The sequence below is a fragment of the Rhinichthys klamathensis genome, unplaced genomic scaffold (genome assembly GCF_029890125.1).
Source record: "Rhinichthys klamathensis goyatoka isolate OS25496 unplaced genomic scaffold, OSU_Roscu_1.1 h1tg000571l_1, whole genome shotgun sequence".
In the NCBI taxonomy this organism is placed as follows: domain Eukaryota; kingdom Metazoa; phylum Chordata; class Actinopteri; order Cypriniformes; family Leuciscidae; genus Rhinichthys; species Rhinichthys klamathensis.
This window is the reverse complement of record NW_026607037.1, coordinates 2,512,043-2,527,539: the sequence shown is the minus strand read 5'-3', so window position 1 is coordinate 2,527,539 and position 15,497 is coordinate 2,512,043. Positions and strand designations below refer to the sequence as shown.

The 15,497-nt window shown below is 38.4% G+C and overlaps 1 protein-coding gene across 1 annotated transcript; it reads right to left on the bottom strand.

Annotated features, from left to right (window-relative positions):
* Positions 1-5,386: 5,386 nt before the first annotated feature.
* Positions 5,387-13,616, bottom strand: kcnj12b (potassium inwardly rectifying channel subfamily J member 12b). Its single transcript, XM_056239881.1, has 2 exons — positions 13,151-13,616; positions 5,387-7,169 (listed from the first exon to the last, which is right to left on the bottom strand). The coding sequence occupies exon 2, from the start codon at positions 7,093-7,095 to the stop codon at positions 5,827-5,829; it is 1,269 nt and encodes a 422-aa protein (XP_056095856.1). The 5' UTR covers positions 7,096-7,169; positions 13,151-13,616; the 3' UTR covers positions 5,387-5,826.
* Positions 13,617-15,497: the final 1,881 nt, after the last annotated feature.

Here is a 15,497-nt window from a genome sequence, read left to right as displayed (position 1 = left end):
AATGTAAAAAAAAAAATTAGGAGGGAGAATCGTACAGTTAAGAATTAGGTTTTTCTATCAGTAACGCTGCATTAAACACGTCACATGACATGCGTACACACAGAAAGAGAGAGAGTACTGGAATCACATAATTTAATACTTCATAATTTAAGACTTCATGCAGTTGAAAGTGAGATTTGATACAGATTTCATGGACCCGTTTTCCTAGTATCGTCATCTTTTGCACTCTTTTACATCCAGCTACACAGTGACATCACTACTCAGGTTTAATATTTCTTCCTCTTTAATTGTAGAATATAAACTCCCTGATTGTGCAGTTCCGATTCATTAAGGTACACTTCTGGATCCTATTGCTGAGATGAAATCTTGTCAATGTCATGGCGTGCTGTTTTGCTAGCATTGATTGATTGTTTTGTCTTTCCAAAAGTCTTGAGCTCAATATCAAAACGTAATGTTCACATTAAATTGTTTTAAAATGTTAATGTTGAGCCTTCAGTACTCTGATCTATATTTTAAATCCTATAGCATCATTGCAATTTTTATGAATTATGTAAGGATTGCTCACGTAGACGTGCGGTTCCTCTCCTGGTTTTGTGTTATATTTGGCCTTAATTACCCGCCTTCTCAGAAGGCAAATGTACATGATCTCTTTGACCTTTGTATGTGACAAGTATTCTCAAAGCTTTTAGGCTTGAACCTATAGGGCACGTATGCTTCTAGTTCCCATAGTTATTATGTACTGAATGAGAGATGGCAATTAGAGACATTCCCCATGGAGTGGAACACAAAGCACAGAAGTTGACCAGAATTAACTCTCCTTCCCAATGGCCATAGGAACAGAGTGTAGCCCATATGTTGGCTTAATTAATTTTCAGATTTTAAAGTTACAATCCATTCTTATTTTGTTATGCCTAAAATTAGAATAATTACAGATTTTAAAAACTTTGATTGTCAAGTGGCAATGGAAGTTTTTAAATCTGTAATCTGAACGTTGCATTATTATTAATAAACGGTGGATTTGTAAGGTGCGTGGTGGTGCAACAGTGGAACAAGAAAGAAACAAATCTATAGATAGGCCTATACATCCAATAATTTTAGATAGACTGTTACCATGGTTACATTTGTCACCATGGCTATGTGTGTTATGATTCTCTTCTGATGACAGACAGTGGGATATACTCGTATAGCTCTTAGATTTGTTTGGCTATATAACAGCATTTGAATAATTTACAATAGTTGCAAAGTGATAGATGAACTTCTCCTATTAAAGGTGGCGAAAAATCCTAAATATTGTACCTTTAAATAAGTTACATTAGAGTGCCGAATGTGGATAGATAATAATCAGTGAATCCACAATTCACTCCCTTGTATTGCAATGACATTTGTTTCATGCTAGATTGCACTGCTTCTGACAGAAAATGATTCACCTATATGTTATGTACTTAATCAGTTTAAGTAAGGGTTAATGCCCTTCGAGGCCTCGCCATCGTCCATTAATACCTGACAATGGACACCTCGAAGGGCATTAACCCGCTTATACCATGGTCACTCACTCACACCAAATAACACATTTAACAATAACTTGGTTTCCCTGGTTACACCTGACGGTTTGTTTAGCAACCGGAGATATTTATAGTCCGCTTAGCTCGGATAACCCTTCAGTTTAGCTAACTTACGAGCCAGAAAGTTAACGTTTTTATGTCAAATTCTCCAAAAAGGTTAAAAGAAATAACGAAGTCGCTCATTGTTGTATTAGCCTAGGCTATGTATGTATAACGGCTAACTAGATGTTTGTTTTAATACAATAAATTGTAAACGGATACTTTGACTGCCTGTTGCTATGGTTACTCACAGCTGATGTAGCCAGCGCATTTATTTATTCATTAATTCGAACGGTAAACAGTCAGTTTCACCAGAACTCCTTTATTAGGTGTCCTCTATCACTTTTTAATGGACACCCTGCAGCCAATCAGAATCGAGTATTCACCCAGACCATGGTATAATCAGTTATATCCTCATGTCATGGTGGTGTTGAATCTGTTTGAATGATGTCATTTAATAACTTCATGCAGCTGAAGGTGACATTTGATACAGATTTAATGGGAATAAAATGCATCTTTTTAGGAACTCATTGGTGTAAATATCCTCTGCTTTCTTTCAATCTCAGGCCCAGACTGCGTTTTCGTTTAAAAACGGAGAATTAAAACGAATACAATCTCCGTCCACACCAGCGTTTTATCTGCATATTAGAATTGATCTCCGTCCACATTAAAACCATAGACAGTAAAAGAAAAGGACACAGCGACCCCATAGATTTCAACGGAGAAAGTTGAAGCCCATAAAAGCACTCACTTCCTGATAGCCAAGCGCACTGCGCAGGCTCAAACTGAGCTTGACAACGTAGAGGTCACGTGAGCAACCGTTCTGACCTTCTAGTAGCTGTGCCGGGACAAATCTGAATTGAAATCTGAAACAAATCTGTTGTTGAAATATTTTGTCCCGTTGCTTTTATGAACTCTCTATCTATGGGCTTCTCCCTTGACTTTATGCCTCCATGTCCACTCGATTGCCTCATAGACAGTAAACGATTGCCTACGAGCTTCTACTTCTGTCTATACGGTAATTTCTCTACTGTGCGACAGAGCGTCCCGTGGTTATGACGCAATCGTTAGCCTATTTTTACAAAAACGGCTTCTACGGGACCATAACGTAAGATACAAAGTAATGGAGCCTTTTATCCATTGTCCCGTTTCTTAAGAAATAAATAATGGACAAATTAAGTCTTTGGACGCCTCAGATGTAAAGTTATTCGCTGTCAAAGTGACGCCAAAATGAATGGGAGTCAATGGGATGCTAACAGCAAGTGATAGCCAGCTACAATGGCGGCCCCCGGAGGCAGCTTCAACTTCCGGCTGATGGATTAAAACGCCTGAAAACGCGGATCACGTGACCATTCACCAACACTGGGCATGCGCGTGCCGGTGTAAACAGGAAACGGATTAACATGTGATGGGTGGCTGACGAATCAGGGAAGGATACGTCATGACTGATGACACCCATAGAGCCGAGCGTGAGCCTCTGCGTCATCGTTTCTAAAGTCCTCCGTTTTGTCCCGTCTTCACTAAAACGCCCTCCGGAGATTCAAAACGCAAAACGGAGCTGCAGCGTTTCTAAACTTCTTCGTTTTTTCCTTTTTAGTCTTGACGGGAGGTGCAAACGTAGCAAAAGTTCTCCGTTTTTAAATGAAAACGCAGTAGTGTGGACGGGGCCTCATGTCACCTCCAGCTGCCCAAAGTTACACATCATCACTCAGGCTATACTTACGGTATTTCTGTTTAATATTATAATGCAAATCCTGTATTTTATGCAGGTAGTTCTGATTCATTAAGGGATCTTATTGTGGAGAAGACATTTTTATTGCGTTTCAGAAAAAAGGTTGATACTGTTTTGTATTTCTGAGTTGTCTTTGTATCCCTGCTTATTTTCTCTCTCTCTGCTGGAAAATCCATATATGGTCAGAGATGGTTTTACATGGTTGTGGGTTCAAGGTGATCATTAATGGTCTTTAAGCTGGTTGGTTGATCAGCTGGAAAACCTGCTGGTAGACTTGGTTTTGACCTGTAGACCAAATTGGTTAAGCAGGAGGGTTTTTTTTTTACCTTTTTGGACCAGACAAAAAAAAGCAGCTTGAGCTGGTATGACCTGGTTTTTCCTTGCTAAGTACATCACTATTTTATATCTATCTTGCCTTCATTTCTGAAGAGCTGATATCAGCATGAGCTGACTCACTTTCACTCTCAGAAAGCTAACTGAAGAGGTTATGAGGACGTGACCTGAAATCAGCCAAGCTGCTGGATAACATAGTGTGAATAATGACATTTTCCTTTTATGACCAGCATTTTAAAAACAATCAACTTTGAGGGTTTGGGTTATATGATGGTTTCATGACGAAGTATAGTGTAGGCATGTATTTTTGGAGAGTGGATTTTGTTGAGGGGATCATCTCTTTTTCCTCTCTTCCTCTGGGAGAGTGGATGACTTTGGCTATAATCTAACTTGATGAAACGTTTAATTTATTTAAATCATCTTATTTTATGCCTTCTTTATTTAATCAGGCACTCTTATTTGCCCCCACAGAGCAAAGTGATGGATGAGGTGAGTGGGTGAACTTTTTGCGTACGTGTGGCTCTCTCTTTTGTTCCTTTTTTTGTCTCTGGCTCTCGTTCTCACCTCTCCAATTCTCTTTGCTCTGATTTTGAAAAGGAGGGAGAATGTCGTAATCTCTAATTATCATGTAAGATATACCAAAGGTGGGTGGTTAGTGTTCGTCTGTTGTTAGTTGCTTGTTGTAATTAATTTCAAGCTCTTAGATTAGTTTGTGAGTTGAAATCTACTTTAAATGGACTTGTTGTATTATGCTGAATGTTGACAATTTAGTTTCACCCTGAAATATTGCATGGAATTGCAACCTAAATTGCACTGCAAAAAAAAAATCATTTTATTAATCAGTATTTTTGTTTCTTTATCTATATTTATTATTAAGCAAAATTGTACAAGATATAAGGTCTTTTAGATATAAAAATGATTTATCTTATACTTAAATCAACAGAAGACAATTCACCAATTGGGTAAGCTAAATAGACTTTGGTATTGTTTTAAGAGTAATTAACAAGTTTTTTTCTGGAAAGCAAGTTTTTTTTTTCAGTGTGCCCTTAATCCGATACTGACATTTTATTCTTTAGCATCTACCATAGAAGTATCTTTTAGTATTGATCATTTCCTTTCACATTTGCAAATGGGCAGCTGTATTGATACTGAGGACAAAAACTCAATAAAAAAAGGTCATATTGAAGGTCATAGCTCATAAAACACACACTAGCTAAATGTAGCCGTTGCTATAGCAAAACATGTAATGTTGTAAATATACTGTTTTATAGCTTCAAAATTTGTGAAAGGCTACAACACAAAACCAGGACTTGTAGGTTTAATATATCACTAAACATTAAACCTGTTGTTCCTCTGGCTGTTATTGTGAGTAAACGGTTTTATACAAGGGTGTTTGTCCTGAGCATGAATGTAAATGGTGGTATGTTGTGAAAAAAAAAAAAGTTTAACTGTATCTTTCACTCTTCCGCTCACATAGGCTACTTGTATATTTATCTACTCACTTTCTAATACTGAATAAATATAGTTTTGTGTCTTTGCTGTTTGCTAGCCTGGGAGCCATCATGCTCATTGTCAGTTAGCAGTGTCTATTTAGGTGTTAATTATCTTCCACACACCTCTAGTAGTACCTCATTACATGGTAAAAATAAAGCTATCAGACAATACAGTCTTTGCTCTAACGTAGTGTGAAAAAAAATCAGTAGAATATGGAGAGCATGGATAAAGTCTTCAAGTCACTTTATTGCTGTAAATCACACCAAACAAGAGTTTATCATGTTCTACTCAATATCCAAGCAAACACACTAGTGGTTAACATCCTATTTTGTGCAAATTGTGTGTACAAGAGAAAGATTTAGTCAAAATGGCACCCAGGCTAGCTTAGTATTGCATAATGATACTACTTAAAGCTATCACTTCAAACTACAGTATGAAACAGATAATCAGATTTCAAGTTTTCCTATAGGAAGGCCTCACATTTCCGACAACTACAAAAAGCACTTTCTTTTCCTGACCTGCCCTCGACTACAGCATGGCTCTAGGACAATGGGTCAAAGTTTCATATGGCACTTGCATTGCTCTGTATCTGTTCGTTACAACCGACCCTAAAATAATAGGCTGATTCTACAATAAAGCAAAGTCTTTGAAGGTGACAATCAGTGGTCATATTTCAGATTCTTTGTGATACGACCTCTGATCAAAGTTTAGATTGGCTGAAAGGGTCTCTAGCTCAGTCCCCCTCTCACCCCTGTCCTCCTCCTGCTCCTCTTCATCCCTACTAATGAAGGCTAACTCATTTTCATAGCAGAAGTTGGCACCAGATTCCAAGGATTTGTTCTCCTCCATGTCTTTGGCGCTGCAACGAGGCGTTGAGGGAACCTCATAGGTCTTATGAAAGTGCGAGTAGTCCACCTTATACTGGTTGCGTTCCTCAAACACCACAGGCTCAAAGCGATGGCCCCATAAGATCTCGCTGGCCAGGTATGAGCTGCGCACTTGAGCCGTCATTGCAGTCGCCTCGACCATCCCTTCCAGTATGACCACTATCTCAAAATCTGATGTTTCCAGCTCCTGCTTGCTGATTCCAAACAAGGGACTCTCCTCGCTTATCTCATGTAGGATGGTGAGGGGAGCAACCAGGAAGATGCGGTCAAGACCTTGGTCGTAGCCCACATTGATGTCGATCTGATCGAGAGGTATGTACTCCCCCTCCTCTGTGATTCGGGGCTTAATTAGCTGCGCCCGTACGTGAGCCTCAACAATGTGACTTTTCCTCAAGTTCCCGACCCGCCACATGAGGCACAGCTTCCCGTCACGCATAGCGATGACAGCATTTTGCGAGAACAGTATCGTTTCTGCCCGTTTCTTAGGCCGTGCCATTTTGGCCATGATGGCACCGATCATGAAAGAGTCAATGATGCAGCCCACAATGGACTGGAAAACGACCATGAATACTGCTAAAGGACACTCCTCAGTCACGCAGCGGAATCCGTAGCCAATCGTCGTTTGCGTCTCAACCGAGAACAAGAATGCTGCGACAAAGCTGTTCACCTGCATGACGCACGGTGTGAAGTCATCTTGAGAGGGCCGGTCTAAGTCACCATGGACAAGAGCAATAAGCCAGAAGGCGAACCCGAATGCGAGCCAGGACAGGACAAATGCAAGGGAGAAAAGGACGAACATCCACCGCCAGCGAATGTCCACACAGGTGGTAAAGATGTCGGCGAGGTAGCGCTGGGATTGCTCGTCCATATGAGAGAAACTGACGTTGCACTGGCCTGTCTTGTTAACAAAGCGACTTCGCACCTTCCGGCGCGTCTGGATCTTGCCATTACCAAAGCCATTGCCGAGGGCAGGCATGTTGCCGTGGCGGAACACGTCCTCCTCCTCCGATGACACAATGTTGTAGCGGTGGGGCTTGCCCACACTCATGCCACTCTGCCTGGCCAGAACCAATCCGTAAGTGGGAGAGAGTACCAAAGCAGTTCTGGATCAGTTTGTGTTGCCTGAAGATGAAGCAAAAAAATGATATCAGTTATGTAGTCTTTGTTCATTGTACATTGTTTGTCATACAGTTGTGCTCATACATTAACAAACTCCTTGTAAAATGTTTAGCATTTTTAAAAAGATTGCCCTGAAAAGGCTGCATAACACACAATTAAGTATATACCATAAGATCAAATAAATGTACACAAATACATTTTATTTTCACAAATTATCCTGTTCAAAAGTTTCCACACCATTTGTTCTCAATATTGTGTGTGTGATTGTAACCTTTTGTGTTTGAAAGTGACAAACCTGTATCTCAAGAACATAAAGCCACTGTGAAGAAGTATTCAGATGTGCAGGGCATCCTGGGATTCTGAAGAACTTACCTGGAGGAAATTTGTCAAGAACAGTCACAAAGGCGAACCGTCAATGATTCTCAGGGAGGCAACACGCAATATTGAACCAAAGGTATGTAAACTTTTAAACAGTATAACTTGTGTAAATTGAGTTATTTTGTCTTGTAAATAGGCCTATATTGTAGATATGCACTACCATTCAAACATTTGGGATCAGTACTTTTTATAATAGTACAGTACAGTTATAATACATTATAATTTGTATCTATTCACTGTTACACCTTTATAATGTATTATGCATTAAAATACATGGCACACAACCAATTTCAGACGTAACGGGGAATCTGCAAATATTATAATGCATTTTAACTTTGGTTACAATAATTTATTAAAAGATATAAGGAATTATAACTTACATTAAATGGTTTTATAATGCATTATACATAAAGGCTTTAAGTAAAGTGTTACCCAACAAACTTTTTTCAACATTGATGATAAGAAATGTTTCTTGATTTCTGAAGATCATGTGACACTGAAGACTGCTAAAATATACTAAAATAGAAAACCATTATTAGGGGCCAAGCACCGAAGGTGCGGAGGCACCTTTTGTAATCGTTGGCGTTCTTATTCTTATTCTTCATCCGCTCTGGGAGTCTATTAAGCCCATAGAACCGCTTGCGGGAAAATTATGAAATTTGGCATACTGATAGAGGACAGTCTGAACTGTCACCATGGCAAATTTGGAGTCTCTTACTCAATCCCTCTAGTGTCACCAACTGTCCAAAGTTTCACTCATGTTTATGCTATAATAATTTTTTAACCATAAGGGCTAGAAACAAAATTATTTTTTCCTTTGATTCCTTAGCTCAAGCCGATTCGATTGCATTTTCAAATTTGTACGCCATTTTGAATTCTCAGAAAAACCTACTTTTACAAGCTCGTCCTAGACGATTACTCTGATTTTCACGAAAATTTAACCAGATCATCTTCAGACCATGCCGACAAAAAGTTATGGAATTCATGTCGATTCGTCAAACCGTTCTTGAATACCGCACAAACTAGTTTTACGTAGCACTTGTGAAAACAGACGTAAGGCTGTATCTCTGCAACGCTTTATCGTATTCAGAGCAAACTTGGTAGATGTCATCACAAGCATGACCTGAGGCTACATGCTGCATTTCGGGGCAACGCCACCTGCTGGTCTGGAGATACGAAAAATGGCTATTTTTGCTTGTAAGTTCTGAACGGTTTGTCCAAAAATCATAAAAGTCTCGTTAGATTCAGGGCGTCATGCCGAGTCGACTGATATCCAATTTTTCCATATCGACCATTTTAGGTGTTGGCCATTTTGAATTTTGTACCAAAATGCTGTATTTTATGAACGTATCGTTACGAAACTCTGTATGGGTCATCAGTACAATGCCCTGAAGGAGCCTGAAAATTTTTGAACCAGCGCCACCTAGTGGTAAAATTAAATTTTCAAATGTTATAACTCTGGGTGTGGTTGACTTATTTTCACGGGAGTCATCTACTAGATTCCTGAATCCTTGCCCAGTCCAACGATAGCAAACATGCTTGGTTTCGCCTTACGGTTTGTGTAGCGTTGTGATTTAGTGCTTAAAAGACATTTGCCAATATCTTCGAAACCGGTCGAGACGAAACCACCGTAGGAAGTTCGGAAACATAGGTCGTTGCCTAAATGCTAATGCCCAAATGTCAAACTATAAATAATAAGTGGCAAAAAAATGCAAACAAAGTCAGGTGTGGGTAATTTTTTATGTGTTTATACATATAAATGTATATAACTCCAAACCGAAATGAGATATTTTCACCAAATTTTACAAACACATGTATGGGCTCACTCTGAGGACACATTAAAAAAAGAGTGGGATTGTGCCTCTTTTTGGCGCTATAATAGAACAAAACATGAAATTGCCATTGACTTCAATACAGTATTGTGATATAAAATGCTATACTTTATGAACGCATTAGCTTATCCTTACGAAACTCGGTATGAGTCACCGGTACCATGCCTTGAAGCTGCTCAAAAAGTTTTGGGGCAGCGCCACCTTGTGGTAAAAAAGTTATAACAAGATTTCCAAAAATGCTAATAACTTATGAATAAATTTGCCTATTGTAATGACACTGGTCTTAATAGATTTCTTGGGTTATGCCGAAATGGGGGCATAAGTCAGGACACCCCTATGTTAAATTCCCATAGAAGATTTTTATTTTTAAAGGCCAGTTATATTATTTCATGGATCCAGGATACTATGCATCCTGATAAAGTTCCCTTGGCCTTTGTAATTAAAATAGCCCCACATCATCATACCCTTCACCATACCTAGAGATTGGCATGGTTTTCAGTTTAGCCTAATAGCTGGTTTGATTTGCATTGAGAGATGATCTTGTGGAAAGCACCCCATGCCAATCTCTAGGTATGGTGAAGGGTATGTGAGGATGTGGGGCTATTTTAATTACAAAGGCCAAGGGAACTTTATCAGGATGTATCATGGATCCATGAAATAACTGGCCCTTAAAAATAAAAATATGCCTGCCTCTATGGGAATTTAACCACTGACAAACCATTCAATCATATTATTAGTGACTGTATATATGATTTTTTTTTCACCCATTTTGCGTGAAATCATCTTATAATGTCTGTAATTGCTCTTTGTTGCAGTTGGTCTGACTGATACTCCCAGACATGTTGGCATGGTTTGTTGTCTTCTTTCCGCTTGTCCCCGATAATGGCTGCTTGCAGCTATATAAATCGTAATACTATTTTACAATATTACTGTTTTACTGTATTTTTTGATAAATGCACCCTTGGTGAGCATAATAAACTTATTTTTCAAAAACATAAAAAAAATGTACATACTGCAATATGTATGAGCATAACCATGCAATTATTTAATAAATTATTTAATAAACTAAAGCAATTTGACAGGCAGTTAGACGCAAAGCCACTTAAACATGGTAAAATCACAGTAACACACAGCCTCTATTGGCTTAATATATATATTAGTATTAGAATACTGAAAATGTCAATGAAAGGTAAACCTGTGTGATGCAGGCTAAAGTAGTCCCAAAATGAATCTTATGAATCTTCATTGGAGCTAAAAAAAAAGTGTGTTACTCCTCTGTGAGAGTGTGTGTGTGTAAAAGTGCTGTTCTGTGAGTGTGAGTAAGAGAGCAGATGAGCAGAACTGTCGTCTGGTTGTTTCACAGCAGATGTAGCTAATTAAAGTAATTTCGCACTTTTCCTGTGAAACTCCGCACATTCGTACAGTGAAGTGCTGAAGTGCGCACACCTCAGAGCCTGAGAGAGGAGCTGGAGTGCGGTCCTTATTCTTATCGTTATCATCATTATCATTATTCAGATTTTCTCACTACTGTTTTTTTTTTACAGAGCTCTGAGCCGGGAGCTGCTGGTGGGGTCCAGATTTAGGCGTCTAGCCAGTGCCTGAGTCAAGTGATCTGTCTTTCTAATAATAGATGCCTGTCTCAGTGAGGCTACTGCACGCACGCACACACTTGCAAGAATCTGCGCTCCAAGACATACTGTACTGACAGAGAGACATCAAAACACACAGACTCTACATGTGTGCACACACACACACACACACACACACACACTCACACACTGGGGGCTGGGTGGTGTCAGGTGCTATATTGGTGAGTGCGAATAGCTAAGAAGCCTCAGATTCGGCAAGAGTGATAATGAGAAAAACATATCATTTCCTTCATGTGTACCCATGAAAGCAAAGAAATGCAGCATAGTTCTTACAATTCTCAAAAATAAAAGAATCGCAAGAAAATTAGAGGGATATAGAGGTTTCCATGGAAACCTGTCTGGTAGAAATTTTGTGTGTGTGTGTGTAGGTGTGTGTGTTTGTTTGTGGGGCGACTGTCGGCTTCATGCGGTGTTATTTTAGTCATCATCCAGGTGGCCAATCACTCAAAACTGAGAGAAGAGACTTGAAACGAGAGAGACAGTTGAGCACTTAATACGTTTTTCAATGATAGCCGTGAGAATACAAAGTAGATTTCCAGTTGAGGGGAGGCAGTGGGGTCAGTATCTTCACTGCGTCCTGATGTGATGTCAGATAATTCCATTCTAAATGTCAGCAGATCCTCTGATCATGTAGTGGTTCGATAGTGACGCTATGATGAGTAAAGATAAGCTAATCAATGTTCTGTGATAGCTAAATTTATATATAATATAAAATATAAAATAAATATAAATGCATTTCTTTGCGTTTTAAAAACAAAACTTTTTTTTTCCTTGAGGTTTTCAATATGATATATATATATATATATATATATATAGTGTGTGTGTATATATATATATATATATAGTTTTATATAGCAAATATATATAATGGAATAATCAAAATCATATAAAATATTAAAATATACCATACTAATATTTTATAAATGAAATAAAATATTTTATTAATTTTGCAGGATTTGCTTTATTTATATAAGTGTTTTGCAGTCAAATAAAATCAATAAAAAAATGATCTCTGCTTTGATCTCTCAAATATGCACTGCATATTTTGCACTAAAATAAGATCAAATAAAACTATAAATTAGGTTTCTTTAAACTAAGAAACATATATGATTGGGAAAAGGTTTGTACTGTGGCAGTTCTTAGTAACATTAAGAAAGAATTGTGGGAAAAGATAATCTTGGTTATGAGAGTCTGACGCAAATACCTGAACCCTATGGTGGTGGTCGATGAAAACTTAATCTGAAGAGAACATTCTGTGTCCTTTTTGCTTTTCATGCACACTTAGAATCAAACGAGACAGCTGTCATTTTAATTCTCAGACATAATTAACATTCTACCCATCCAACAGCTCCTCCAGTTCCAAAATGACAAATATGATGAGAAATTAAAGTGATGGCAGTTTGTGAGAACTTTGACAGACAATTGACAGACTTCAGATATTACTCCACACTGCTCCTCCCAACAAACATTTCCAAAACAGCCCAGAGCTGCATCGGTCTCCTTTAACAAACTTTATGAACTTAGACTTGTATCACCCTCGCCATTTGCGCAGTGCTGAATGATCCGCAGAGTTGCATCTGGTGACTTTTCTTTTGCCAATGACATTCAGCGTGGTTTTCAAAAACCATAACATTTTTATGATTTTATATTTTTGTCATGCTATATTCATCCAAACAGGTGTCTAAGTGTTGAAAGTACAGCGTTTACACAATCCCGATTTGGATTACATCTGACCGAATCTAAATTTAGACTTCATTTGAATTATTATTTTTTTAGATGATGCTCATAGATTTTTAAAAACAAAGATATTCTCAACATATTCCAGCATTCAGGGGACATCCGTCATTGTGGGAATGCTGTATTGGGTGTGACAGCCCCCTCATTGATTTGATAACACACAGTGAAGGTACAGGACATGCAGTGTTGATGACCATCATCTACTCTATATGACTCTATTCATGTGCGGCACATTAAAGGCACCAAAACACTCAAAAACGCAAACCGCCTACAGGTTGCAGAAAATACCTGTAGACTGTCCATGTGAGTAAGACAGAGCCGATAGAAGCTGAAGAAATATATATAGTCAACAGGCACTTAAGATAATAAAAAAACATATTCTGCTTACCTTTTTTCTTCCCTTTGTGTGCATGGAAATATGTAAGAGAGAGATCTGAAGTTGAGCTAAAGCATGATTCCATTGAATTTCTTATAGTTCCCCTACAGGAAAAAAACTCCCTTTAAAAGAAAAAAATGGATCCTGACTGTTCAACGAGGTCCTCATCTTTAGTGTCACATACTCAGAAGGAAACTCGCACACATGTACGCATGTATTCGATGGAGGTTCTTATCTAAAGCCTGCAGATTATATGCTAACAACCTCAGAATGTTCCATCAACGAGTGTTGTTCTGACGTTTCAGTAATCTTCAGCACTGCCGTGGTTATCCTCGTGTGTCCAGAGATTCCCTAATGTTCCGGTGCGCCACCTCGTCTGTTTGAACATTTAAAAAACTGCTCTCTCTTTCTCTCTCCTTTTTTCTCTCTCTCTCTCTCACCCTTGTCTGCTATCTGATCTTTGCTGCAGTTTTTCACACCCCTCTCTCTCTCTCATTTGCTCCCTCTCTCTCTGAAGTTGGCATTTGCAGGGACCACAGTCTCACCGATGCTCTTGAAAAGCAGCCTGGTGGTCATGCACAAAACCAAAATAAGAACATTTTACTGCCCTCTACGTTGGCTGAATAGACTACAGACTGACAAATGTGTTCTCGTGAGTCTGTGAAATTAGCAAATCCTAGAGATCTTTTGGTTTGAATGGATTTGTGCTGTTTTCTCTTAGTTGTGAACTGGGATTTGTGGACACTGTTTTTCATAGTGTTTGCATAAGGTTTGTGTGTGTGTCTTTGTCTGTGTCTGTGTGCGCACGTGTGTGTATGTGTGAGTGTAAGAACATGTTCTCAGATGAATAATCGTTCTAAAGAGGCTGGCTCTTTGGTTTGGGTTGCACACACACACAAGGATGCTGACAGAACCAGGACATTTGCCTCTACAAATAAGCACAAACTAACACATGTATATGCTCATCTGTCATGCATGGTCATGCTGGCTAATTAATCTGACTCCTACGTGTGTGTGTGTGTGTGTGTGTGTTCATGTTTATATTACATTGTGGGGACCAAATGACCCCACAAGTATAGTAAAACCTGAAATCACCTACATTGTGGGGACAACCCAGTCTCACGGCAATTCGTGATATGGTCACGTAATTTAATCTATTGATTCGTGACACGGGCACGTTTATTTCGTTATTTTCGTGACATCCGCACGTTTTTTTAAACTAATGTATTTCAATGGGAAACATCTTTCGTGATCACAGCACGATTCTTTCTGCCTGTCAGGCTGCAGGAGAGATGCTGTTTAATCAACATTTATTCACGAGATCTTATCATGGTTTATGTATTTCTTTTAATGTTATTGTTTCGATCTTATTGCCAGGGAAGCTGGATTGCTTTGCTGTTTATTGATATTTTTAAAATTATATTTTATCAGTAGGAAATCGCGCTGAAGCAGGCTCATTCCGAACACATCGCGATATTTGGCATTAGTTCCGATTAGTTCACGTGTGCCGGATGTTGGTAAGTAGTCGTAAATACGCTGTCCTAATAATGTTTGATATAGGCTAATGTATTTTCTGTTTGTCGATATTAATCAGATTAGATCACGTTCAGTCACTGCATTATATCTGTCATCTCCACGGAGGCTTTGCGTTTCATTGCTTTCTAATTCAAAACAGGGTGATTAAACACTGTCTGTCACGTGACGTTATAGGCCTAGAACTTCAATCAGTTAATCATCATATCAGGTTTAAAGTAGTACATAATAGTACATATCATTTGTATAAATATAAATATACTTGACTTGATATAATTTGTAGTAGAAGCACAGTAAAAACAACACTTACCATGCTTTTACCATAGTAACATTAGTTTTACTGTGATACAGTAGGCTACTTATTGTAAATGCACAGTAACCACAACACTTACCATGCTTTTAATGCTTAATAATGTAACATCCTATATTTGTAAGTTAAATCAGTACTTTTTCCTTGAAATAATCCTATATATTATAAATAATGATATTTTCTTTTCTCTTTCTTCAGCTGAAAAGACCAAAAGGGCCTTTCGGACTCAGTCAGCTCATTATTGTTTGAGGACAAGTAAACCGAGGAGATGGACAGCTGCAAAGGCAAATATTCGCAATGGTATGTGTTGGTTTTAACCCTAAATCAAACATTTTATAAAAGCATTTGTTGTTTCTTAAACCTTTTCTTACAAGTCTTAATAATTCACAAGATTTAACAAGTTGTCAAATTCGTACGATACTCGTACATATTTGTATAGTATACTCGTACAAAAACCTGCAGCTTTTACTTCTTGTGCTGTCATTGGCCACTTCCTATTCCTGTACATTTATGGCG

Excerpts from the sequence above, each read along its gene's own strand:
- kcnj12b (XM_056239881.1), bottom strand. The coding sequence starts at position 7,095 with ATGAGTGTGGGCAAGCCCCACCGCTACAACATTGTGTCATCGGAGGAG.